Source organism: Zeus faber, assembly GCF_960531495.2.
Source record: "Zeus faber genome assembly, chromosome: 10".
Lineage (NCBI taxonomy): Eukaryota > Metazoa > Chordata > Actinopteri > Zeiformes > Zeidae > Zeus > Zeus faber.
The window spans coordinates 25477146-25504676 of NC_137199.1; the positions used below are offsets into that span (position 1 = coordinate 25477146).

Here is a 27531-nt window from a genome sequence, read left to right on the forward strand (position 1 = left end):
GATCTTCCTCGCCGGTTCCTCGTCGCGCATTCCGTTGAGCGTAAAACCTCAGTTCCGCACCTGTGCAGGTTGAAGTCGTGTGCCTTTTTTTTTTTTTTTTTTTTTTTTTTGAACCTGCGACGTCGATTGATGGCTTAAAAAGCTTGTCTCTTGTTTGATGATGAGGAATGTGAAATGAAGAAGCTCCTGGAGCTCGAGTGGGGAACAAATTAAATAAAGTTACTCTTGTTTTGTATCATCGCTCTCTTATCATTTTACCACCGTGTTGTGTTCTGCTGTTTTCTTGCAAAAAAGAAAAAAAAATAATAAGGGGGAAAGGTCACACACGCTTTATTGTCAATTGTAAACCAGCGTCCGCGCGGCCACGAACCGACTAACACTTTGGACGCTTTGTCTTTTATAATCATTGGTTCAGCACATTGTCGGCATGCAAGAAGTTGTCCCTTCATCCGTTGCGAGTGAAAAAACATTTTGTGGTTCGAGAGGCGAAGTCACGCGGTCACACGACTAGCTTGTGTGAGCGCCGGGGGTGAGTAAACATTACAAAGGCTTTAAAATAAGCTCTTTATAGGTTTTATTGTCTCCAACCCGCCGGCAACCTCAGGAACACCACAGGGGACGTCAGAACATTTTATTTATTATAAGAAGTATGATAAGAATAAATACATTACGCACATCAAGTTTTTAGTAGAGCAGTAGAGACCACTTCTAATGTAAGAAAACCTCCTTTTGAGCAAAATTAACGTTTCACAACGGCAACCGTTTCACAGTATGTCTCTTTCTTTTATTGATCAGTCTTCTGTCGTGTTTTCATCAAAGCAGTCAGATGTTTTTACAAAAGAGGAGGCAAGAAGTGGCTTATGGCGCTGTGTCTTAAATGTATAATACCGACCTATTCAAATAACAATAGAGGATTTGCAGTAATTTTAATGTTTGTTTTCACCGTGTTGTATAGTCGATGTCCTACTTTCAGCCTATGTGTAGTTCTCTGAAACCTTAAAATATACAAATGTTGGAAATGTATGAAAAAGAAATTAGTATACACTTTGAAGTCATACCAAATGTGCCAAACAACACGTTTCCTAAATGTCTATTAATAGTTTCATTTGGATTTGCATAGCTAGAGTAACTATTGGGCAGTGTGTAAAAGAAGCCTTCTATAGTACAAATTTAGTTGGATTAATCCTTCTAATCATTATAAAATAATCTGATATTCAGTGGTAATTCTGACTCTACTTGTCTCGTGCTCAGCACTGTCTCCATGTAATGAATGTTTGTGTCGTGTGTGTGTGAACATGCACGCCGTCTCAAGGAGAAAACTTGCATCAGGAAATTTGAATACAGACGTGTGATCTAGGCTATGTTACAAAAAATAAAAACATTGTTGAGGAATTTCCTCTCCAATCAGAAGGCACACGGAGGGGGGGGGGGGGTACACGGGTGAAAAAGAGAAGTGGGGCAGAGAAAGAAATGGACTTATTTCACGTGAATTATTATTATTTCAACACAATGAGATATTGTAAATAACATTTTCCCGTCTCATATTGTCATGGGAGCAGTGTGCTGAGCGAGCGCCTTTACGCCCCCACCTCCAAGGAGAAGGTGACGCTGCCCAGGTAGCGGTCGGTGGGAGAGTCGTTGACGATGCCCTTGCCGTTGAGTTTGCATTGCACGTGGATGTGGGCGTCGTACTGGACACCCGCGAAACGCACGGCCACGACCGGCGCCGAGTAGTTTACCTAGAGACAAGACGCGTGCACACAAAAAAAATGTGGACTCAGCATCGGCCACGCCTATCCGGATCATCATTCAGTCGGTCCGGAACAATCACGCGTGGACATGGGAGACCTATGGAGAGGCCTCCGTCACTCACATGTCTGAGCTTGCCATAGTAGGGATAGTACGTCAGGTCGAAAATGCTTTTGGGATAGAAGTGGAGGTCTCCCAAGGCTTCTGGAGGTCCTTTCTGAAAGAGAGACGCTTCACATCACCGCGAGTCATCCCTCCCGGTTCAGGTTTAAAGTGAAACTTAGTGCTGACCGCTACTGTACCTTGACTCCACAAGTGATGTTTATTGGTTTTCCTTGGCCCGGTAAGTATCCAAGAATCTACAAAGAAATGGCAAAAAAAAAAAGACAAGACTGGCATATAATCATAATGAATGTAAAACAAGCACACTTTATTTATGTTTGTGTTTCATTGTGTCATGAATGATTGTGTTCCTTAATGTGTACAATCACTCTAAAAGGAGCTGTTTCGACTCATAAGTGACCACCTAAGCCTTTACAAATGAGGAAAATTACAAATCTCGGCCATTGTTGTTTTAATCAGGCCATGGGAAGTTACTTCTTGGTTTTTTTAAATATAATTTGATTTTTTGTCATGTTAGACTGACTGATAATAATAATAAATAAATATAATAAATAATAAAAATAAATACTGCAAAAAGTTAAATATTGCACCCGTGGGTTTAAAGATCTTTTTATTACATTCCTTAATAGCAAACCACCACGAAAATCATTAAAATTATTTCCTAATCTGTTAGGACACCTACCATTCAAGCATTTAGACCCATTTCTCATGTATTAGAAATCAACTATAATGCAAAGGCAATCTGCGTTGACAAAACAAATTATTCCCAGCCAGACGCCTGCGTGACCTTTTTGAGTTTCTGGGTGTTTTTTATTGTGATTGTTGTGTTCTGAGGTGACGTTGAGAAGAAGAAACTGAAACGATAATGACAAGTTGCTTTGGCAGGTACGAAATGCAGCTGCATGTAAGGGAAAACACAGACACCAAACACAGGGTAGTACAGCACACTTTTGCCTTCAAGTAAAGCTGCACTTACCCGGTTCATCCGAAGGAGAATACATGGCTTTCCCTGAGAATAGCCATAGTTGGGGTCCCGGAGGCCGGAACACTCGCCCAACCAAGACCTCTTGAACCGGCACGATTTACGCTCTGCGCTCTCGTCCAAGTCGTCCTGCATGAAGTACCTTTCCTGTGGGCAGTCGATGTTCTTCCTGTCCTGAACTACATCATTATACGCTGGATGTAAAAAGAGAGTTGTGCGTGAGTGAGAGAGAGAGAGAGAGAGAGAGAGAGAGAGAGAGAGAGAGAGAGAGAGAGAGAGAGAGAGAATGTGAATGGGTGGTTATGTGGGAGAAGGGAAGGGAGGGAGGGAAGGAAGGAGAGGAGGAGGGGAGGAGAGCATAAATAAAGCAAGAAACTGCGGTGCCCTGCCAAATCCAGGCCTCTGATTAAGCCAGCTTGACAAAAGCAGAGTAAAAAAAAGAAAAAAAAACAGAAAAAAAAACGGCACTGAATGGCAGCACCCTACCCACAAAGAGGCTTCCCCTTCCCAGAATGCCTTGCGAGGGGCAGACGAAATAATAGACAATGGTAGTGGAGATCAGGTCACGAGGATTAACTCGCTGTGCACCCACTTATTGCAACAGAGCCCGAGGAAGACCCATCATGTTGCACCGTACGCCAAAAGGTGTCCACAACCCAAGCGGCAATGCCGTTGATGCGTCTGAATGGGAAATGCATCGGACTCACGTCTGAGATATTCGTCCATAGACTTTGCGTATTTCTTCCAGGACTTGCGGTCAGAGGCGTTAAAGGCGATGTCATGGCCGTCGAGGTGTGGGGCCATCGTCATACCTGCCAATGGAGAACCACAGACAGTCAACTGTGCTGAGACTCCGGTAGAGCCAACCGACAGAAGGGTCAGGGGGAAAAGAAGGTGCTAGGGGGGAGCGGACGGGGACGGAGGTTAAATTTACCAGGTGGCATCACTCTGTCATTGTAGGTCGGGTGGTAGGGGCTGATGGACCACATCAGGCAAAACATACAGCCCCCGAACATGGCCGCCAGAAACGTATAAAGTGCAGCATAGAAGAGGAGGATGAGACCTGAGAAGAGGGGAGAAAAAGAAAACGGGGGCAAAGTTACAGGAAAACGATGTCGTCGTTCGACTCAAATTGACTGCGACTGCTGGTGTGGCTTTTACAGTGCGCCCCCCCCCCCCCCCCCCCCCGTCTCGACTCACGCGCCCGGCTACTGCCCTTGCACAGAAAAGCTCAGAACGCTCGCTAATTTGTTCGGTCATACAAATCGGACCGTGTGGCATGGCCGTCTGGGAAGAGAGAAGTCACTTCCATCATCTTACTACAAAACCCACAGCGCTGATCTGATGTGAGAACTCCACGGCAAAGAGACCCTGAGAACTGGTATTGTTCTGCAATTTTCAATTAACAGTCCATTAGCAACTAATCAAGACAAACGTGCCCTAAATTAAATGGCTTTTGCTGTGCAGTGCAATTTCACAGGGGACTGGTTGCAGCCAGCCTTGCGTCCCCGGTGCCACAAAGGCCTTTCTGTTTGGGCTCAGTGAGAATTCTCCCAGCTGTCTATTCACCCAGGAACACAGTGAACCTCCGGTTGCCATCGTAGTGAAGGTCTTTTGCAGCCATAGAGGCCCGGCCAGCTCCAAGGAACCCCAATCACCCCACTCTCATATTGTGCCCCTTCTTACACACTCCTCTCACAGACCACACATCACAGGCTTCAACTCGGCCCCTTTCTTCCCCGGACACATGGGCCCCGTTCCTTCACAAGTGTGCGCACATGATGACAACGTCTTGAAAAGGAGCCCTGCGCTGTCTCTGTCCGTGGGTTTCAGTGCACGCAATGAGACGCTTCTTGCGGCTTATTTTAAGCAATCTTACTGTACGGTGCAAAGAGGAAGTCGCTGACTAAAGCGGACTTGGAAGAGGGCCCTCAAAAAAAGCGACGTGAAATACCAAGAGGCCGCTTCAATCGTCACTGACTCATCAAACTGCTCTTTGGCATTCGCATCAGCCAAGATGGTTTGTCTGAATCAATTGCTGAATTTCTTATTTGGCATTTAGCATCGCTGTCTGGAGGAAAAAAAAACAAAAAAACATTGCATCTTTACGTGTCAAATTGCAACTGTGTGGCTGTGAGCGTGCTAATGTCACCAACGGGGTCACCGAGGCTTTGGGAAATGGGCTGTGGAGAGCAGGGTAAGATTTATGAGGAATGTGATTCCTGGCCAGTGCAAGGCCCAGAGCAGTGAACTCCCACTGGGTACGTGTCCCCAGGCAGTCTTGTTTTTGTCGGGACCGCTCTGTCCATGCACCTATGTAAACATTAAGCCTGAGGACACACACAGACACACTGACAATTAACCGAGTTAGTTCACTGGAGTGAAATATCCTAACTCCATAAAACATCCCCTATGTGCATCTTCTAAAAAAGGATAAGCTGTTCAAACGCCAGGTTTTCTCTGAATCGCTGGGCGGATTACAACTGTATAGCACTCGTCTTTGTGAAATATTCAGTAGTATCATGCATAAAATTTGAGTTTCCCTGGCCAAAAGAAGACAGAAAACGTTCACCCTCTCACGATCAACTCACTCCAGCTCTTCCCGGAGCGACCCATGAATTCGTTGGTCTCCGCGTTCCATAAATATGTCTTCAAGTCGTCGATTTTCTGGTGGAGCGTCCTCTTGGGTAAAGGCTTGCGCTTCCATTTCTCAAAGTTCAGGTCTTCTTGTTCCAGAGGCTGGTGCTCAGCCAGTTCCTCCTGCTCTTCCTCCAATTCATGACCTTGCTTGTGAATCCCTTTGTGAGGCTGGTTGAATGAACAAACAAAAGCGGAAAAGCATAAGGAAACTGAGCCCATTTTACAGATAACCTTAATGGCTGACTTTTTTCTACTCTGCCTTTCTTTATAACATCGCAGCGGCGGTTTGCAAGAATCTAGCCACAATTATGACACCAATACAAGCACGACTGGACAATACCTATTCCACCGCACACACAAAATATTGCACTGACGATACTGTTCCCCCCTCCCTCAAATTATATATCCACTGATGACCTTTGTGGCCCCCTTTGGGAGAGCTGGTCTCCACTGAGCAGACCCTCCTGCTCGGGGCAGCAGCTGCAAACAGGGTCACTGATAGCCAGATGTTACACGCACCACTCTCAGCATCCATAAGCCAGCACAGATCCCCAAGGAACAATGGGGAACTTCAAAATGTCACCGGAATGTCACTTCCTTGCTCTGAAGTTATACTTTGGAAAAGTGACTTTGGATGAAAACACGTTCCTGTTTTTATGCACTATAGCTCTGCGCCTTAAGCCCTAATGCTTCCATTGGTGTCTCGAGTGAATGACAACTGTGCTTTCAACTAATTATGCGTATATATGTCATTGCATTTTCATTGACGAATTAAGCTTTGGAAATCGTATGCACTCCATTCATCCTTGACGGATGGACTTACTGGACTTGGGTGATTTTTAAGTAGCGCCTCCTCAGCTCCCCCCTCTGTGGAATTGCTCTCCATGATTCTTCACAGACAGAAAAGGTACTTGTTAAACCAATCACATCCACCACCCCGCAATGCATTAAAGCGACACATGCACGGAAAAGTTGGTCAATTCCAGAGAACAATTCAATTTCCCATGCAACTCTGAAGCTCCACAGCAACACAAACCGTCCCCCGAGCAGCTGCAGGTGAACGGTGAATTTATATCTACATCATTTAGAAGTTTACTGGATGGCTTAACAAAGCAGGACATACCTGAAGTTTCCTTTTTTTCAGTAAAAAAACGCAGTTAAATCGGTCCAAACCCTCTTGATCACTGGAGGATGGATGCTCTTTTCTTTTCTTTTCTTTTTTTTTTTTTTTTTTTTTTTTTTTTTTTTTTTCAATTGGTCAAAAAGTGTCTGGGGATTTCATTAGAATTTTTTACGCAGGCAACAGGAGCCGGGCATTGAGAAGGTCCTCTCAACTAGGCGCGCACCATAGTGAATGAATGCCGAGAGGGAGGACTGGGACTGGGGGTGGGATAGAAAGTGGTGTGTTTTTTTTTTAATCCCCCAAAGAAGTTTTGGCAATGGCAAGGGCCGATGCAGGGCACTGTATTCTGCACACGCACTGCTCGCCGCCATTGTCTTTTGAGTTGGGTTTCGTTAGACTGAGATAATGGCATGACAACAATATTTAGAGTTGATCTCTCAGCAGTGACATGATGAAAGGGGGTAACTGCAAAGCCAGTACCAAACCAAGTAGAAAGAAAAAATATATTAAGAAAAAATAGAGAGAATTCAAGAAAAAATATATATGCATACTGGAAAGTAAAACGTGAGAAAAATATATGTAACTATGTATATATATACACTGTATATAGGCTATGTACTGTAAAGTAGCCTATACAACAGAATGTGTATGTGCAGTGTGCAATAGGGAAATAACTACTTGGTAGTGAATGAATGGATAAGTTTTGGTGATGTGTTAGTATGTGCTATATGATAATGATGATATAATTTAATGTATAAACAAGCCGGGGTGCCTCTTGAAGTTCAGTCCTCATCCCGCTGCATTTGCACTCCAGTCACGCACTGTTCCCTCTCCCCCAAAGTGAAAATGCAAAGGGAGTGAGGGAGTGAGGGAGACCTCCGAGGGCCTTTCTTTACATGAATAGAGAAATTGCGTCATGGAAAAAAAAAAAAACACACACACACAACCTCCGTTAGTGATTGGTGTGCACGGGCTCGTACACACTGACTTTTAAGGTGATTTAATAAAAAAGGAAGAGTACATTTACAGTCAAGCCGGGGTGCCTTATTCCTACTGCACACACACAGCATTAATGTATGAAAGCAACAAATGCAGCACGTGGTCCTTTGGTAACTGGACTTCAAATGAATAAATGTACAGCACTTTTCCATCTATATCCATATATGAGTCACCCACGCCTGCTATTCCACCACTGTGTTTTTTGTGTCCCATCGTGACTTGAAGGTAAGCATGTATTTCATTTTATATGAAAAATGTAAATAAGTAAATAACTAAGTAATTATATAATTAAATAAGTAAATTAATAGGTAAATAATTAAATAAGTAAATAAACAAGTTGATAAATAAGTAAATAAGTAAAAAGGTAAGTAAATAAGTAAGTTAGAAAGTAGATTAGTAAATAAGTAAATAAGTAAATAAGTAAGTAAATAAGTAAAAAAGTAAGTAAGTTGTTTAGCAAGTAAGTAGGCAAGAAAATAAAATAAATATATAAACAAACAAACAAACAAATAATAAATAAATACATAAACCCCTCCCTATCGTGACCAGAAGATAAGCATTTATTTCATTTTATATTAAAAAATAAATAGGTAAATAACTAAGTCAATAAGTCAATAAGTCAATAAATAAGTAAATATGTAAATAAGTAAACAAGAAAATGAATAACTAAATAAGTGAATAAATAAATAAACAAGTAAATACATAAGTAAATAAGTAAACATTTTATAAGTAAATAAGTAAGTTAATAAGTAAATAAATAAGTAAATAAGTAAGTGAATGAGTAAATAAGCAAATAATAAATAAAATGTTAATAAGTTAAAAGGTAAGTAAGTAAGCAAGCAAGCAAGAAAATAAAATAAATAAATAAACAAATAATAACAAACAAACAAACAAATAAATAAATAAAATACTGCTATTAATACATTGTGGGTTAATACAGTCTTATGTTATCCTATTTTATCTTATCTTATGCCCTTAAAAGTGTAGTATGTCAGTATTGTGCCCTCTCCAAATTGTCATTGCACATTTTTGACTTGGGGGTGCGCTCAATCCTCGGTGAAGTGCACCTTTGCCACGGGTCCAGGTGAAAGGTTCCAATGCCTCTTAACGACAGACCACGTAACTTATTCTTTTTAATAGGCTGATTCAAAATATACAAACCATATGGCTTTCAAAGTCTCACAAACCCATAACAAACAATGGAACAGATGCGAAGACAACAAAAAAAGGCCTAGGGCTTTTTGTACAAATCATTATCATCGATTATGAATTCAAATTCTGTTGCTAATTTGGTTTTCATGTGTTTATTTAATATCCAAAATACATTCTTTGTGAAAGACACTGAATAAAAGTTTAACTTTCATAAACATGGATCCTGTCCAAAATCAGCCAAAAGTAATGGCATTCTCAGAAAGGGATTTACACAGTTTGGGGGAAAGCCAGTTGTGCAGGTCAAGCCAGAAGGCCTCATTCCACCACAGCGTCTGCCAATCATAGGAGAACTTCTTGGGACACATCAAGTCATGTGCAGCTTGTGGATTGTGTGCAACGCATGGTCCAACGCGTATTGCAAGTCTGCGAGTTTTGGCAGGTTGTTTTTTTTTACTGGAGCCAAACCCGCCGCCATTAATGAGAATACAGTTGTCGTTGCGTGTTTAAAACAGGTATTACGGTCATGCGCGTGATGATTATGCACGGAGCAACCATCTTAGATTTTGAGGTTGGGGTTGGTGAGGGTCTTCCGACTTTTCCTGAGAGGGGGGGGTTCCAGTTTAAATTTCTGACTTGGAACTCGGAAATTCTGACTTCCCAGTTCAAATGGAGCACGCCAATAGTCCTATGTAAATGCAGGGTGAGATGCAGATGGCTACAGCATCACGGAGTGCCACTCCGACAATATTAAGTATATATAAATATCTTATATAAATACATTAAACTATATATGAGTCAGACATGTAATGGAAAAATACTATTAGAAAACCCCCAGAGTAGAATTTAAATAAAGGTGAAAAAAAAAGGTGGCTCCTTCCTCTGTCCAGGCTCTCTCTCAACTCCCTGACACCAGCCTCAGCTTTTCGTTTGATACTTTACCGCTTTTGTTTGTTTTGAAAATAAACACATTCTGCTCAGCTCTGACCCGGTGTTGTGTCCCTCCTTTTGTTGTGGCATTGGAGCCAGTCGTAACACTGTGAAATAAGACCACTCCGTCAGTTTTTTTGTGAGCCGTCTATTTCACAAAACATGTCCTGAAACAAGCCGTTCAGACTTGCAGCCCTTATCTACGTCATTTAGGGCCTCGGTAGAATTAGAACCGCACTCCATCTGAGCACGTCCAGCCGGGGCTGGAGAATAACAAGCGCAGCTGTGAACTGCTCTGTCGACTTACAGACCAGCACAAGTCTTTTAAAAGAAAGGAGGTAATAACAGCTGTCCGTGAACAAACTGCAGACGATGGAAATGTAAGTATTTAAAAGATAATTCTGCTACGTGTTTCTTTCACTCCAAATAAAGTATGCGATAGATAGAGTGTAGGCTGCGGCGCGCGATCCACTGTGCGTTTCTCCAAACAAAACCAATAAAAAAATAGTGTGTTTTTATTGTGGATGTATTTATTTTATTTTCCAACGTTTACATGAAACAAAAGATCCCCGCGTGCGGTGTCCCCCACAAGCTTGAAGCACGGCAACGAAATTCAGAACAAACTTTTAAATTAGGCTTGTAGATCTAATATGAGTGAACATTCAGCAACTGGATTGCTTATTTCTCGCCTCAAATTTGTTCAGAAACAGATTTTGGTGGACTGACAAGGTGAATTTAGTGAAGGTTTACAGACTTAATACAACAGAACCCAGAGATAAACCGGGTCAAACCCCTTTGGCTCATATAAACTAGAACTTGTGCTCAAACCCCATTGGCTCACAGAACTAGGGGCTTCAGGAGGGAGGCGCCACCCACTCAACAAACCGTCACCCAAAATTAAAATGGATAGTACCGCTCTCATATCACCACTCCCAAAATTTTAAAAACATTCTTTTGTGAAATTTCAGAAATAAAGGCCAAAAAATTATGATACTGAATTAAATACCGAATATTTATTTATTTCAGAATATTTCAGAATATAAATGTATGTGGATAATTATACTGTTTTATACTGTTAAATGACTGCACTATCATGTAAGTACAACCTTAAAATCCTCAGTAGCTGTAATGCAAGGTAGTTCAAAGGTTTGTGTGTGTGTGTGTGTGTGTGTGTGTGTGCGTGTATGTGTGATAGAGAACATGACTGACTTCACTGAGAATAGAGGACCCAGAGTGACTTACTAATAAATAACTCATTATATCCATCAATGAATACATAAATAAATAAAACCACAAGTAACTACATCAATAAATGAATCTGGCAATAAATACATCAATTGCTTATTGAATAATTAATTCTCCATTATTATTAGGGGTCAGTCCCCGGAAAGGTGAGAGCCCTATTGCTATTGTTAATGAAAAACTGATGTCAGTAAGTAGTCTATGAATGTCATGGATCCGCCGCAGTCACAGACCAGGTGGATAAAAGATGGTGGCATGTGCAGATTCAAGATGTGACTGACATCAGACCTTTCTGGATGTCATGGATCCGACAAACCCACAGACAATCTTAATACGATTTGCATGCGGGGCAGTTCCAACATGGCGTTGTTAGAGTTTCATCCCTATCGGTTCATTATTGTGGACGAAGTTTGTGATCAACAATTCCAACCTCACCAAGATGTCGCCACGGACAGCGCACATGCGCAAATTGATGGAGTACACAGATCACATGATAGCATTCCAGTCTAGTGACACAGATATAGTCGCGATTGAACTTTAAATAAAGGAATATAAGATGCAAACTCCTAACCATACAAAGTTTCCACGTTTCCGCGTATTATTTTATTACTATTAAACTTTATTATGTTTGGAAATAATTAAGTTAAAGTATTACCAGAAGACAACTGGATAAAATAGAAATATATATATGCTTCTCAGGACAACTGACACGCACCAGAGAAAGTTCTACAAAATAAAAACCCAATACCATCACTGTCAGAATGTATAGACATGGCAGAGATATCAATGTATACAAACTTCCTGAATGATAATTACTAGTAACAATAACCATAAGCAATTACATAATACATGTATTTATTGTGTATGTGTGTTGAAACGTTTTCATTATTTTGGTGTTTTCGGGTTCCCTTCCAGATGCCTCAAAGATTTGTTACAATTACAACCAAAATGTGTAGCAATTGAAGTCAGTTAAAGCACTTACCTTTGTTTGTTTATTTATAGGTTTATGAGATACATTATTATTGTGAATGCAGTTTTCTGTTAATTCACAAAGTGCCATAAAATAGTTATGTTCCCCAAAACACTACCTCACTTTATTCACATTCACATGCCACTTTAATTCACATGCCACTTTAATGCACATATCTGTATATACAAAAGCATATTCCCTCTATCTATTCCATTTTATTTCATTTTATTTTTATTGTATTTTATTTTATTTTATTCTATATATTTTTATTTTATTCTATAAGTATTCAACTTACTGTATTACGTTTTAGGAGTCAGTTAGTCGGTCTATTAGAAAGACATTTTTTTTCCTAGGACATAGTGTGCTATCACCGGGTGCGTTGCATTACATTTCACAGCATATATGTATGAAAGTATGTATATGTATGTGACAAATAAAAAATCTTGAATCTTGAATCTTGAATTGATTTATAATCGTCATAAATAATCGTGCTCACATTATTGACAAAAATAATCGTGATTATCATTTCAGCCATAATCACGCAGCGCTACTTCCAAATGATCACCGCCGCGAGTTGCAGTGTAGGAAACCCATCCACAGCCACCAGGCCGGAACAAATGAACTCCTGCAGTCACAAAACACACCGGAACAGAGGGCCAAAGCGCACTCCTCCGTGGAACGTTGACAAAGGTCCAGCTACCCTGGCCCCGTGTATTGCCGCCTGCAGCTTTATTTATTATAATCGCTGAATGACTCGGTGACAGTATACATTCATGGACTTAATGGAAGTATACGAGAAGTATTTATTAATAAGTCCAGGGATACGTTTGGGGATTGCGTTGCCCCCTGACATACAAGGGCCAGTCGCTTCCCTCCCGGTCAGCCCGCGCTCCTCCCACTCTCCAGTCGACCCGGGCGAACGACAGCCGTCACTTCCGGTGATACTGTCGGACCCAAACTTGTCAGGTGCGCTGGAGCGTCCGAGCACTTCCGGGAGGGAGCCCGGGCCCAGCGCGCCGCGGCTTCCGGTTGGTTCACGTCGCTCGTCGGCTTTCAGTGTGAAACGGGCATCATCATTATTATTATTATTATTTTATTATCACTGTTATTGTTGTTTTTTGTTTTTGTTATTTATTATTATTATTATTATTATTTTTATTATTATTATTATTATTATTATTACTATCATCGTCATCATCGTCGTCATTGGTGTTATTCATATTTTTTATTAAATCATAATTATTATTACCGTACAGCACGAGTAGCCGCGTTCGCTGGTAAAAAAAAAACAACAACAACAACCATGCACGGACACCCTGACCACACGCAATGTCGTTTGCACCTCCGGCGCACTGTGCATGCGCAGATCCGCCAGCCCCGCTCCCGGGATCGATAGACGCGAAGTCGGAGGCGAGAGGCGCCGCAGCGCCGCGGGACGCCGGCCATCGGAGGATGCCACTGCCAGCCATCCCGTGCACCCCGCCTCCCAGCTGCCAGCAATCCGTCGCGCCCCTTGTCAAGTGTTTCATTTTCAACCTCGAATCATAATTGGTTTGATTTTTTTTTTTAATTTATTTTTTTTTGTTTTGTTTTTTTGGTTGTTTTTTTTTTTCTTTTTTTTTTTTTCTTTAATTTCCCTCCGATCATGCCCCCTGTGCAGAGCCAGCCAGCCGCTGGAACCACCGTCTCCGGTACCACCATGGGTAGGTGCGCAAGGTCAACGGTGACCGCAGCAATTTGGCCAAATAGTAACAAGCCTCCTACGGGGAGTGGGTCGAGGTTGTACAGTATTGGAAGTGGAACTTGTTCGTATGTGTGGTTCATTCCGGCTTCCGCCACCCGGCTGCCATTCGGCTAAAATAACGGAACCAAGGCCGACGGTCGGGTGAGAAAATACACCAAAACATCCATTTCGTCGTAAAGGGGCAAAAAAACGTAATTATGTTTGTACTACAAGTGAGGGAAGATGAGATATTATTGTTTTTGCCTCATCTCCATCAACAGCGAGACTGTTTGCATGCTGGCATTGGCGCTTTTGTCCCTACCTGGTTCCCTGTCTTCCAAAATAAAATGAGTTCAATCTTTAGATTGAATTAGATTCATATAATTAGAATCGTAGATTCATTCGTATAGAATGATTTAAAACAAAAATGAAATGCGAAATGAATACACCTAATTAATACACATGTAATTATAGAAAATATTAATTAATATAATTATTGAAAAAAAAATGACTTAAAGTCATAGACTTAATTCGTAGAAAAAAATATTTCGCTAAAATTATTGGGAAGAAGAAAGTTTTAAATTCGATTTTTCATCAGTGCCTACAGCAGAGCCTTTAAATATTTATGACTTTGGGCTTATATAACAGAAACATTTTCCATGTTAGAGAAGATGATTTGTTATATGCATGGTAAGCTATAGTCTATGAATACAAAAATACCTTTATTTATTTACTTAAAAGTTTAGTTCTTGTGGTATTTCCTTGCTATTTTGCATGAATCAAGTTCTCAAAGACCCTGAAGTGGCCATACCAGAATAACAAGATCAACCAAACTGTAATTAAACTGGAGATACTCAACATCAGGGCGTCAGGTTTGAACTTCCTCATGATTTAATCGGTGACATAATCCATCCTAATCCATCCCGGCTGAAATGTTTGTGATTAAATCCGACCGCAGCCAGGTTGTCGTACGAAGTTGTACAATTATTAGTTAGATTTTTCCTCTTATCTCCCTGAGGCTCCTGGCTTCTTATCAGGCTCGGACACTGAGTGACACTGCACATCAAGAGCTTCTGTAACCACCGAACCAAATCAATGGCAGAGGGGAAGGCTTTTAGTGGAAGCCCCTTAACAGAATTACATGTAGGATTTACCCTGAGCACTGCATCTCCAAACTGATCCCCTGTCCTCTTTCAGGTTCTTTCAAGAGGAGGAAAAGGAAATCCATCATGGTGACGGTGATGCTGTTGATTGTGTCTGTGCTTATTCTCATCTTTGGCCTGGCAGCAACCACCAGGACCCAGAACATCACAGTGGGGGGCTACTACCCGGGGGTCATAGTGAGTGGACACCCCACACAATAGACTCGCGTCACGCCAATATCCGTAAGGAACGAAACGTGAGGGAACAAAGTGTTTTCAGTGTCTGCTCTTCCCGCTCCTTGACTCCGTTAAACCCAATTAGCCAGCGCCCGAGAGGGGAGAAGTTTCTTCACATTCATTATTCAACATTTCTGTCATTAGAGGCTGAGTAGGGCGAGTGCTTGGGGTCCAATAATTAGTTTTATTCACAATCCTCATCCTCTAGCTTTCCTGCTGGATGATGCTATAGTGCTACTGGATCAGCACAATTCTAAGGAATATCTTTAAAGATTCACAGCCCAGTAATACATAGCATCAGGTGGCTTGTACAGAAGATGTAAAGATTAAATACATTACATTTTAAATGAAGAAAAAGTATAAGCAAACAAAGTACATTTACTTTACTACAATTTTCAAACAATTTGTGATAACTATACAAATAATAAATATACTAATAATAATAATACTAACAACAACAACAGTAAAAAAAATAAAATAATAATAGTAATAATAATAATAATAATAATAATAATAAACAAAAGCAATGATTATTAACCAAGAGAGTCTCATTGAGAAAGACAATTTAAAGAAAGTTAAATTGTAAAATTTACAGACAAACAATGTAAACTACAAGAAAAAAAAAAAAAAAAAGGAAATACTAGTAACATTAAATTGGAGCAAGCACAGAATAAAAGAACTACAGTAATATGAAAATCCAAAATTGGCCACAATTTGAACAGCAGCATGTTATAAAACTATAAAGGCCAGTTGTAAAGAAAAGTATGTGTTTTTTAAAGAGCCTTTTTATATAAATGTTTGTTTTGTCGCTGGTGATAAAGTACAGTTCATCCTAATGTTTGTAATAAACTAAAATACCACCTTAAATGAATATAAAAGTCATAGAACGGAAGCAATAGCTTTCCTATTCAATCGCTACCAAATTCAGTCTCATTAGTCCAATTAGACAAACAATTGAACTGTGGTTTCCTTTTTATTTCAGTTGGGCTTTGGCTCTTTCCTGGGAATCATCGGAGCCCATTTGATTGAGAACAAGCGGCAGATGGTAAGAGCATTCGTCACAACTGAGCTTAAGGTCATTTTTCGGCGGCGAGTCTGTACGGGACAAAGGACCTCCACCGTTAAGTCCCGCTTCTGTCCCGGTGGCACTCGGCCCTGTGAGTTTGGATTGTATACTGTATTTTAGAGCAAGTATTCTGGGGGTCCAATGTAAGATGCGGCCAGAAATAGCCATCTGTAAGCGGAGCAGGACAAATGTCCAAGCTGGAATGTTGAGGAAGGAGCTGCAGATGAGGGAGCTCTGCCGTTGCTCAAGTGAAGGATGAATGTGTGGGATGATACCCCGATACGCAGAACGCTCTGCATGTGGGCCAAGCGCCCCTCAGCGAACCTGTTAACCCACGGATTCCAGCCAGTGACTAAAATAACTGACCAAGAATTAATTGATTTAATTTTTTACTACCGGAAATGTGTGACTTTTTTAGTGGTGCCATTTTTTTTTAATTACACCTAGAATACAATAATGCCATAAACTGTATAGCTATATGAGTTGCAGTGTAATATAATACTTTCTCAGTGTATAGAGGCATGCTTTTTTTTTTTTGGTTTGGCAAAACATTTGTTAATAGTTTCAATGAGTATTGTCTTCTAGAAATGGTGCAAATATACCACATAAATATTTTGTAATGTGTTGATTTACATAACTTCAGTTTGAGAATTTTACCAAAAAAGAACAAAAAAGCTCTATGGCAAAGACGGATCTTTGACAAATCAAGCTCTTCTGGTTAAACTTTGCAACTCGTAAGCAAAGGAATCGCATGCGAGCGGCATTGGCGTTTTTTCTTCCTGCCGACTGTGTTCATAAAGTATGTGCGACATCTTGGCAGAGGCCTGAGCTCTCCAGGCTGCCCAGACGCTCAGTGCTCCCCCTGCGGACTGGGGCGACGGGGTGGGGTGACGTGTAATTAAACACTTGACACGTGGAAGGGAAGGAGGAGAAGAATGGGGGGAACGGAAGAAAGGAGGAACGGCTTGGCCCCCACCGTTCCCGTAAGGTGCCAGGCGCCGCGGCGCCCCCCGGGGCGCCACTGGGTGGCGACATTACCGGACGGCCAAATCTCCCCCATCATTGTTGTCGTTTACCACTCCCCCGTCTTCCATCTCCTCCCTCCTTTCCTCCTCGGGTGGGAGGGGGGTATTCACACAAGTCGCCTCAAGCACACGTGCGACGACACACCGGAATAACAAGTGTATGCAACGGTCAGTGTGGTGGTCTTAATTACACATCACCGGCCAGAGTAAACGGTTTGACCGCATGTAGGAAGGGAATCCATTAGAAATTAATTACATACATCTCAATCTGTATTGATACTTTCTAAAGTAATAGCAAACCAATCGGGAGAGGAAGAGCGATGAGGCTAATGCTTTTCCTCGCGGTGCTTCCCTCCTCACTTTGTCTCTGTTTCACAGCTCGTGGCCTCCATCGTGTTTATCAGCTTCGGGGTGGTCGCCGCCTTCTGCTGCGCCATCGTTGATGGAGTTTTCGCCGCAAGGCACATTGTAAGCGCCGTAACGTATGAGGGTCGATCAAGTCACTGAATACACTGTGCACAGTCCTGACGGTCACAGTTGTGTAACGGACGAATAAACAACATCATAGGGGAATGGCACGTTAAAATACAATCACATAGTGGAAGATAAAATGTAATTTTTGTCTTTCGTGCATTGAAATGGCTGCTGTGGTTGGAAATGTTATTGGGTCACATTAAATCAAAACAACACTTACGACGCTCATGCTTTCCACAGCAAAGTTTATTCAATCCAAAATGCATCTGCTCACTGTTAAAACGATCGATGCATTGTGGGTTACTGCACTATTCATTTTGTGAAATGAATTACAATGATTTAAATATTTTTATTGTCAACCAGACACGGTTCTAGGACCCTAAGAGGTTTTTTTTTCTCTGCCTCATATATATCTTTTGCAAACAAAAGCCAAGAGACGACCACTTTGCGTTGTGGTTGAACGTGTTTTGCAAAGCTTTGTTTTTCTTTTCTTTTTTTTTTTACACTCATCCCGAAACGTTCTGATTGCCTCATTGCAGGACCTCAGGCCTCTGTACGCCGGCCGCTGCGGCTACCTCTCCAGTGAAACCGCAACGGAACGCGACGTAAATGGCACTCATGTAGCCGTTCAATTTCACCAAAACAAAACAAAACAAGAAAAAAAAAAAACCCACTATGTCCCGGCTGGCAAACGTGCGTTGCGGCCGGTGTGACTGCGTCCCCGACCCAGAGGGATGTAAACTTGTGTTGTGCACGCAGGTTCCCTGTCTGACGTCGTCGCGCATGTCCTGCAACCTGCGTGTGAAGAGCAACACCTGCTACTGCTGCGAGCTCTACAACTGTGGGAAGTAAGTGCTGCGGGCGGCCAGGCGCACCCGCACGAGCACATGCGCCGGCCTGCAGATCTGCCCATGAAATGTCTAACAAGCACACTCACACATGCTGTATAATATACTAGATGCATTAATCTCAATAGTTGTGAGGTCAATGGTGATGGAAACGGAATCTTTTTTTCCCCTTTGTACCTATGTTTCAGAGAACATCCTCTTATGGGGCAACAGAATAAAGATGTTTTGAAAAAGTTTAGGAAATCATCCATGATTTGGAAGTAGGTCTCTTCTTTAACGCGCCCTGCGCTGGTTTCTTGATGGTCCACCCGTGTTGTAGTTGCTGAATGACTTCTTAGTGGTTCCTCTAGAGTTTGCCTGGTCGCCACATGCTGTTGCGGTGGCTGTGTGTGGTGTCTCTCCTGCATGTCCTGGAAAACACGGTCCCCATTCCACTCTCCATTCATGGTTTCTCCGCTCCATTTGGATTGAAACCCTCAGAGGTTAATCACCCGGTACCACATGTGTTTATTCTATATTTCAAGACATTGTCATGTCTCTCTGTTTCCATGACTACAATGTTCTGTGTTCGTTGCCACGTGTAGTGTAGGTACCTGACAACAAATGATAGAATAGAGTAGAGACAACAATATGACTGTTCCCATTTACAACGCGTTTTATACCCTCCTGCCTCTCCTTCCGCCCACTGGGCTAGCCGCGTGGAGGTCATCGGGGGCTATCACGAATACACTGACGTGAGGAGCTGCCAGGACGTGGTGCACCTCTACCACCTGTTGTGGTCGGCCACCATCCTCAACATTGTGGCTCTTTTCCTGGGCATCATCACTGCCGCAGTGCTGGGAGGCTTCAAGGACATGGTAGGACAGTGGCCCAGCAAACAGAAGGGGCATTGCTTTGGATTAAACCACACTGACATGGTATTTTAAAGGGGAATACCACCCATGGCCAAAATTATACCCCCTTGGCTACGAGAGTAAACCTGGGGGTTTATGAAGGCGTATGAATATATCATCTGTTATACAGTAGCTCATTTGCCTAGAAAAGCTCAAAGAAGTGTGAATTCCATCTTCAAGCCACGCTGTTTTGAATGGAATTCATGACATTAAGATTCTCCATTCATCTCACTGATGCTCTTTAGGGGGCGTGGCCAAAGGGTACATCAGCTGGATGTTAAAAATGTGTGGAATCCTGCTTTAATAATCACAAAGATTGTCAAAACACATCACTTCCAAACCAAGTGCAATTCCTTGGATGTTCAGTTGTACCTGGGGAATAAAAAAACAAAAACAGAGTAATTATATTTAATTTAATTTGTTCTTTGCCAGACGCCCTCTCCTGCCTCAGACTCATGTGAACCGGAGGCGGTGGCGGCCCCCGCCGCCCCGGAGCCTCCAGCGCCGAGCACCTCCATCAACTCCTACTACAGCACTGCCCCCTGCCTGCCGCCCTACACTGCCTACGACTTGCAGGTCAGGAGCAGCATCTCAGTTTTGTGTTTTGAATCTTTTTTTTCAAGCAAGTACTGTATGACAAAGTTGGCTTTTCTCTACATTTAAAAAAGCTGAATCGTCTTTTTGTTGCAGTATCAATATCGGTTTACATGAAACTAACAGTTCCAGTCCGAAGGGCTGTGCATTGGAATCGTTTTTATCTATTTATCTTTCCTTTTCCCAGGGTTCCAGCATGTTCCCTGACTCCTCAGTTCTGTCCGATGAATCCCAGTCTGGGGCCAGTCACATGTGGCCCAGCATGATCCCTCCACGTTACTCCCCTCCGTACTACCCACCAGACGAAAAGCCCCCGCCCTACAGCCCCTGAGGCGGAGGCTGGGTGAGCACAAAGGGTACCCCAAAACCGTTTAGTTTTTTTTCCAACATTAGGGACTTTTACACGTTTTGCTTCGAACCTGAACAACCAGGATGAGTTCATGCCGTCGCCTACGGCGGCAACGTCAGGCGAAAGGAAAGAAAAGGAGAAGTGGAGGAAGGAGTCACGGGTGGCTGTGGCTTGGACCAGCGTTTCAAGGGGTTTGGCTGTGAAGACACATTCATACCACCGGGTATCCCAACCTTCCCAACATTCACCAGTTCTCCCCGACCTAACAGTCGCCGAGCAACCACTCGCTTTCTGCACCGCACCGCGCCCCCGTGTGTGTGTGTGTGTGTATGTGTGCGTGTGTGTGTGTGTGTGTGTGTGTGTGTGTGTGTGTGTGCGTGTGTGTGTGTCCAGAAACAAAGGACCTCTTAGACGCCAGAATTGTTTACACATCTGCCTTAATCCAAAATGACTCTGAGCGCAAGGCCACACTGTCACCTGGAGCGCCGTATGGAAGTTACGTCCAGTGTTTTATTCAAGCTAGTGTTCAATGTTTGCCACAGTTTAGAGTATTAACGCAGCCTGTCTGGAGTGTTAAGCGCGATGGTTTTTAGCAATGTTCCCATTGCTTTTCTTCCAGTGGACTGACTAGAGAGGACGGGTTCGACGTGTCGCCATCCATGTTCATTTCGGAGGCATGATGTTCACACCATGTTAGCTGCAGTAGTTGCTTGTGTGCTTTATGAATCTCAATAAGAGCAGCTGCAAATCTGAAATCTGTACAGAATGTAAGGCCTGTGTAGGTCATTTAGAAAGGTTAATAGTGCAATTCACTGTAATAGAAATATTACATCACTTCAAAATCTTATTCTACACTGTCATGTACAATTTCTATTTAAAGCACAGTATCTAATAATCAAGTTGGCCTCACATACTGTTTAAGTGTTTAGTAAGTGATCAATGAGTGTTAATCCCCTGTTTGACAGCGTTATAGTTATTGCACTTCTTACACTAACTTCATTTCATTGTTACTAAATTTACAGAATGGCAAAAGGGAGTTGATGAGACTATACTGTCACTTATCTGGATGTTACGTATACTACAACTAAGAACTCAAGTTTGTTTAGACTTTGCCATAAAAACCCACTTGCAAAGGTAGTCCTTGGAAGAACCTTGGAAACAAGCTGCTGATTTCGCTGCCCTTTCAGAGAGACGATTCCGCAACACAAAATCATTTCCCCGAAGAGACTTTAAAGCCAAATTTGTAGTCAAGGGGATGTCGGGTTTTATTTTTTTAAGCTTTAATCACTGCTTTTTATTATTTGAAGAGCACTTTCTCAGGGTCTGGTGAAGTGTTGTTTTTTTATGTTCTCTTGCCATGAAATGAATAAAAAAGTTTTCATGTAATGTTTCTTTTTCTGAATAAAAACATGATGAACGAGATGGAGAAGAACTACTGGAGAATGGAGTTCCTTTAACCCTTTGCTTAAAGATTATATTACATCATTTAGCTGACGGTTTAATCCAAAGCAACCTTCAATTAGCACGTGTCAGTAATGGATGTACCTCTTCGGCAAAGCCTTAAATAGGAATAAGGTTTTTATTTTAATTTATATCATTATTGGGGCCGACTGTGGCTCAGGGGGTAGAGCGGGTCGTCCAGTAGTCAGACGGACCATGTATCACTCTCTTGGTAGAAGAGTCAAGACAGGATTTCTGACTTCCTTAACGTGATGTAAAACAAACTACAGCCATAAAAGTTGAAGCTCTCCAGGCTCAGCTATGAGTAACAGTTCTGATTTAAAAAAGCTCTCAGACAATGCAGTGGGATTAATTAATGTAATCAATGCTCAAAGACATACGAACAACAAAGGAATTAAACGTTTTATGGGTTTATTTAATACCGTCTAGCACAAAAGACCTTATAAATAAGTTTGAAAAGGAAAGATTGAAGTTAAAGTAAAAAAAAAAGGAAGGCCTTGAGCACATAAATGTATATATACACACACACACAATACACTACAGTTAGTTTATTACAAAAACTAAACCTGCAGTGTTTTAATTGAATGACATGAAGTAGTAGAGAATGACACGTTATTCAGAACAAATCCAAAATCCCACTGACTAAACCTGACACAACAGAAACAGAACGGGAAAATAATTATTACAAAATAGTCTTTTACTGCATGATTCTGCACTAAGTGCTATGTTTACAGACTAGAATTTGTCTCTGCTTATTACACACCAACTGGAAACAAAAAAACAAAAGATGTGACAATCCTACAGTTACTAGCAGGCAACTTTTGGCATTGACATTATTTTGACTTTAAAGAAATAATATGGCCAGCATATGGAAAGACAAAATAAAGAATAAAGGGCAGTCGTGATAAAAGTAAAGTACAATTACGTTGAACGGACATTAAAAGATTTGTGCAACTACTCAAACCATTATTGAGCATTTTTTTTTTCCCTTCTAGAGGACATGACATGAATATCCCACGGACAGTTTACTTTTTTTTTTTTTCCTTTTATCAATCTTCACAGGATTTTAAAGAACAATCAAGAATTGCTCAGCAGTCATCCAAACCACAGAGAAAGACCTTCTTTTTGATTAATCACTGATGGAAGGCGCACGTTTCCTTAAATGAGAAGCACGTATTGTACGTGACCTATCCGTTTAAAATCAAAACGCAACCGCTTGGATCAGCTAGAAAAATAACAGCTGGTCTCACAGACGTTTCAACACTGATCTTATTTCTTTCTTCATTTTTTTTTTTTTTTAAGTTAACCCTATCTATAAAAAACATTTTAAACTTTACAGCAATACTCGACAACCTTTGCAACAGTATAGAAAAATAATTTCTGAAAATCCCGGGTGAATATTTTACTTGGAGCCAGAGCAAAGCTTTTGAGATGCCGCCAGTGTCCCCTCGATCCTTGAATCTAGAATTAAGACTAAAAGGCAACAGGACTGATCGACTGCCTCCGTGGTTCTGGCTGATGACTGCTGTCAATGAATAAAATACATTTTTATAAACTGCTTTTCGTTTGATGCATTTCTTACTCACCATGTTTGCCTGTTTAATTATTCCATCGACTATCTACATTTTTTAATACAACCCCTGGTTCGGGGAGTATATTTCTCACCTGTTTTAGGGCTTAGAAAGTGCAGTCAAACTGTCCTTGAATGTGGACCTGTGAAGCCCTCTGAGACTCAACCTGACCTTACCCATTTGTCCTAATTTAAGTATTTTGTGTCTTCGTAATGTCTCACACCTTATTAGTAATAACGTTTAATTCATATATAAATTACACACTTAATGTAAGAGTAAGAGCAAGCCTGAAGCCAGTTTTAAAGCAAGAGTAACTAAACAGGAGGCGTTTTAAGAAGCACAGCATTGTCAACATGGACCCGAGAAACATGATTGGAGAAAACGAGGGAAGAAGCCACAGTAAAAGGCACAGATCAGAGGATGGACTGGCGAGCCCTCCACCTCAGTAGGTCTCCGGTATGACAAAGTCAAATTCGGGGTTGCCCGACGGGGAAGAGGAGCTCGTGGCGGACACGGGCACGGTGTGCGCCGTGGGCTCGACGAATATATCATCCCAGTTGAGCAGTTTGCTCTGAGAGGAGTGGATGGGTCCGCCGGCGGGGGTGATGTGCTGCACCGTCCCGTCCTCGGTGATGACGGGGATCCCCCCCTCGTCGGCGGGCCACGGCGACGTCTGCATCTGGGGGGACTTACACGGGAGCAGGCGGTACACGGTGTTGGAGGCGTCGTCCTTCTCCTTCTTCCCGCTGGGGTCCTCGTTGTGAGCCTGCTTGCAGTGGGTGGAGAGCACCTGGTAGTTCATGAACATCTCGTTGCACATCAGGCACTGGTAGCGCCTCTCGCCCGTGTGGTACGTCTCGTGCTTAGTTCTGTACTCGGCCAGGGCGAACACCTTGTCGCAAAAGCGACACGGGTACTTCTTCTCCCAGGAGTGCGTGTTGAAGTGGCGCCGGAGGCTGGTCAGACACACGTAGGGGCGCTTGCACACCACGCACACGTAAAAAGTCTTCCCGTCCATGATGAGCTCGTAGTGATCCTCCAGCTCCGCCTTCACCTTCTTCTTGGGCCGGCCCTTCTGCGAAACAATGTCTTTCACGAAGGGTTTCAGCGGCGTGGCCATAAAGGACCTCTTCGATTTACCGAGTTTGGAACCTCCCTCCTCTGGGTCTTCCTTCACCGGCACGATATCGTACGTGTTCTCCCCGATGTTGGCATACACTTTACAGCCTGAGGAAATAGAATCGATCTCCAAGGCCTTGTCGAGAGTTATTGTCTTTTTTGCGGTTACTGCCAATTTGGGAACATCTCCGACGGCATTGGACGCCAAATCCAACAGCCGAATTTTGAAGTCTCCTTGTTGGCCTTGTTGAGCTAAAGTAGAAATCTGCTTCTTGTGAACTCCCATGATGTCACTGTTTTCAGAGGGCAGCAGGGTTCTCATGGACATGGGGCTTGGAGTGCTTTTTGTGGCTGGAGTTGTAGGTGTGCTTCCTGAAGAGATTTTGGGTGGGGTGGGAAAAACATTGGAACTCTGGTTCTGGTCCTGACCCTGGCTCTGGCTCTGGCCCTGGACCTGGACCTGGCTCTGGACCTGACTCTGGACCTGACTCTGGACCTGACTCTGGTTCTGACTCTGGTTCTGACTCTGGTTCTGACTCTGGCCCTGACCCTGGCCCTGACCCTGATTCTGGCCCTGATTCAGGGCCTGGCTCTGGCCCTGGCCCTGCCCCTGGCCCTGACTCTGGCCCTGACTCTGGCCCTGACTCTGGCCCTGACTCTGGCCCTGACTCTGGCCCTGGCCCTGATTCTGGCCCTGATTCTGGCCGTGGCCCTGGCCCTGACTCTGGCCGTGGCCCTGGCCCTGACTCTGACTGTGGCCGTGACTCTGAATGTGGCCCTGGCCCTGACCCTGGCCCTGACCCTGGCCCTGACCCTGGCCCTGACCCTGGCCCTGACCCTGGCCCTGACTCTGGCCCTGACTCTGGCCCTGACTCTGGCCCTGACTCTGGCCCTGACTCTGACTCTCCATAGGCTTTTGGTCTGGTATTGTCTGTGGAGATTTATCTGTATCGGAAGGCTTGGGATCTCCCTTTTTTACAGGGACTTTTCCTTGGCATGTTGCATCAGCGTTACTTGGCTGGACTTTCTTTGACACTGAATATTCTGAGTCTGCAGCATCTAAATCAATTACATCACTTTTGGATCTGGCCTTGGCATCCGTCTCGGATATAAACATTACATCACTATCAGAGTCTCCGTCATTATCAGCACTTTTACACGTCTGGTTGAATTCCTCTGCCGATATTGAGAATGACTCTGTGATAATGGGCATGGCCACTGCGGGGGCATCGCTTTTGCTTCCTGTCTCCTTGGACAGACCTGGTAAGCCTTTTACTTGGGACAACGGTTGGCCCAAGTTGGCAATGAAGTTAACTCCAAGTATCTGTCCGGCACTTATGAGCTCCTCTAGCATGTCCGAACGGACACGGAAGATCTTGGAACTGTAAATGTAATTAAGAATCTGTTCAAAGATTTCAGCTTTGACAAAGTTCAATTCAATTACTTGGCCGGCAACCGAGAAGAGCTGGTGGAAATAGGTGCTGGAAGCCGACAAAATGGTTTTGTGAGCTCTGAATTTCTTGTCTTGTATTATTATGGTGACGTCGCAAAATAATCCATGATGTCGTTGTTCATTCATTGACTTCAGGACACCTTCTGAGTACTGGGTGTCCGTTGCAGATATCAATTTTAGGCTCGGCATGCCTGCAGTGAGAGAAGAGGGGGCGGGGACAGAATCACACCTTGCAAGATCTGGAAAAAAAAATAACGACACTGATATTAAGCATGAGGCAATGTAACATAGGGTACTTTTTTCCCCTCTTTATATCAACATAATACGATAATCAACACATACATGCAATATACACAACATGCTTGTTTTTTTTGTTAATCATTACAATTTTACAATATATAACTCTGTGATTTGTTTCTGACGATCTAAACCATTGTTGTCTACACATCGAACGCCTTTTCGGTTTTAAATTGTACACATATACGGAGAGACACGGCGACGCTCGTGTTTTGTTTTCAGTTTGTGTGTTTTCCTTAGAGGGGCCTCGAGGTGGGAGCTTTGCAAATCAAACATCTAAAGTGTCCAAAGTTAATTCTTTCTTTTTAGAAGCAATATATACATCTTCAAATCAATACCGTGAGCAATAAGACACAGCGTTTCAGAGAGTTCCTCTTACATCTGGCAGGGAATGGTAACTAGTTCAAGCTAAATAAAGTGAACTTCACTGAACAGTCATTCAAGTGGAAATACACTCATGTAAATGAACACAACCTGACAGCGTGCGTGTGTGTGTGTGTGTGTGTGTGTGTGTGTATGTGTGTGTGTGTGTGTGTGTGTGCTCGCTCGGAGCAACATGCTAACTGTGACAACAGCTAGCAAGGAAACAAAAACAAGACTCCGGACCGTCACCGTTTCTCCAACAACCCCCGACCTCTGGACTTGCACGGGACCACCTCACCACCTGGGACTATAGCCCAGCCTTTATTTCACAGCGACCGTGGCTTCGTTCTGGATTTAATCCGGTACGTGCACGGCGCTAATCTGCGCTAGCGCCGACAGCGCGGCCTTCAGAACCACCCCTTCCTCACACACACACACACACACACACACACACACACACACATATATACATATATACATACATACAAACATACATATATATATACACACACACACACACACACACACACACACACACACACACACACCACCACCACCACCACCACCACCACCACCCCGGCATAACATGCACGGCGGCCAGGAGAATTTCGTTTGATTGCGCGTTAAAAATAAATAAATAAAAAATAAATAAACAAAAAAGAAAGGTGGTTCACCTGCAAGCTGTGTGTTTTCTGCGGAGGCCGAGCGGGGGTGGGTAGGGAGGGGGTCGGCTCCGGCTGCAACTCAGCGGAACACGGACAATCAAACCGGGAGGCAAACAAGAGCTCCGAGTCCGAGCACAGACGACGCTGCCGCTGCTGCCGCCGCCGCCGCCGCCTGGAGTGGCCGCTAGGGGGGGGGGGGCGCAGTTGCGTGGGTCCGTCGGCTTCCTCCTCTTCTTCCTTGCTGTTTGCTGGCAGTTGGGAAAGCAGCGTCGAGGGGCATTAGCGCCATCGACCGGACCTTTCCGGCAGCTCTGGGCGGGGGTTACTGGGCCCGTTGTGTGAGT

The 27531-nt window shown here is 43.1% G+C and overlaps 3 protein-coding genes across 3 annotated transcripts; 1 reads left to right on the forward strand and 2 right to left on the reverse strand.

Annotated features, from left to right (window-relative positions):
* Window positions 1–432: 432 nt before the first annotated feature.
* Window positions 433–6827, reverse strand: atp1b4 (ATPase Na+/K+ transporting subunit beta 4). Its single transcript, XM_080007744.1, has 9 exons — window positions 6618–6827; window positions 6318–6384; window positions 5446–5662; window positions 3789–3917; window positions 3562–3666; window positions 2849–3048; window positions 2052–2108; window positions 1874–1966; window positions 433–1739 (listed from the first exon to the last, which is right to left on the reverse strand). Exons 2-9 carry the CDS (start codon window positions 6378–6380, stop codon window positions 1578–1580), a joined length of 1026 nt encoding a protein of 341 aa, XP_079863870.1. The 5' UTR covers window positions 6381–6384; window positions 6618–6827; the 3' UTR covers window positions 433–1577.
* A 6725-nt stretch (window positions 6828–13552) lies between these two features.
* Window positions 13553–20495, forward strand: tmem255a (transmembrane protein 255A; the record flags this gene model as incomplete). Its single annotated transcript, XM_080008231.1, is given in 11 exon segments — window positions 13553–13610; window positions 14828–14989; window positions 14992–15029; window positions 15992–16054; window positions 17479–17568; window positions 18114–18179; window positions 18334–18422; window positions 18611–18682; window positions 19117–19279; window positions 19748–19891; window positions 20097–20495. Coding segments are annotated over 11 exon segments (1089 nt in total). The 3' UTR covers window positions 20241–20495.
* Window positions 20496–22131: 1636 nt separating this feature from the next.
* Window positions 22132–27353, reverse strand: zbtb33 (zinc finger and BTB domain containing 33). Its single transcript, XM_080007731.1, has 2 exons — window positions 27197–27353; window positions 22132–26053 (listed from the first exon to the last, which is right to left on the reverse strand). Exon 2 carries the CDS (start codon window positions 26049–26051, stop codon window positions 23733–23735), a length of 2319 nt encoding a protein of 772 aa, XP_079863857.1. The 5' UTR covers window positions 26052–26053; window positions 27197–27353; the 3' UTR covers window positions 22132–23732.
* Between the last annotated feature and the right edge of the window lie 178 nt (window positions 27354–27531).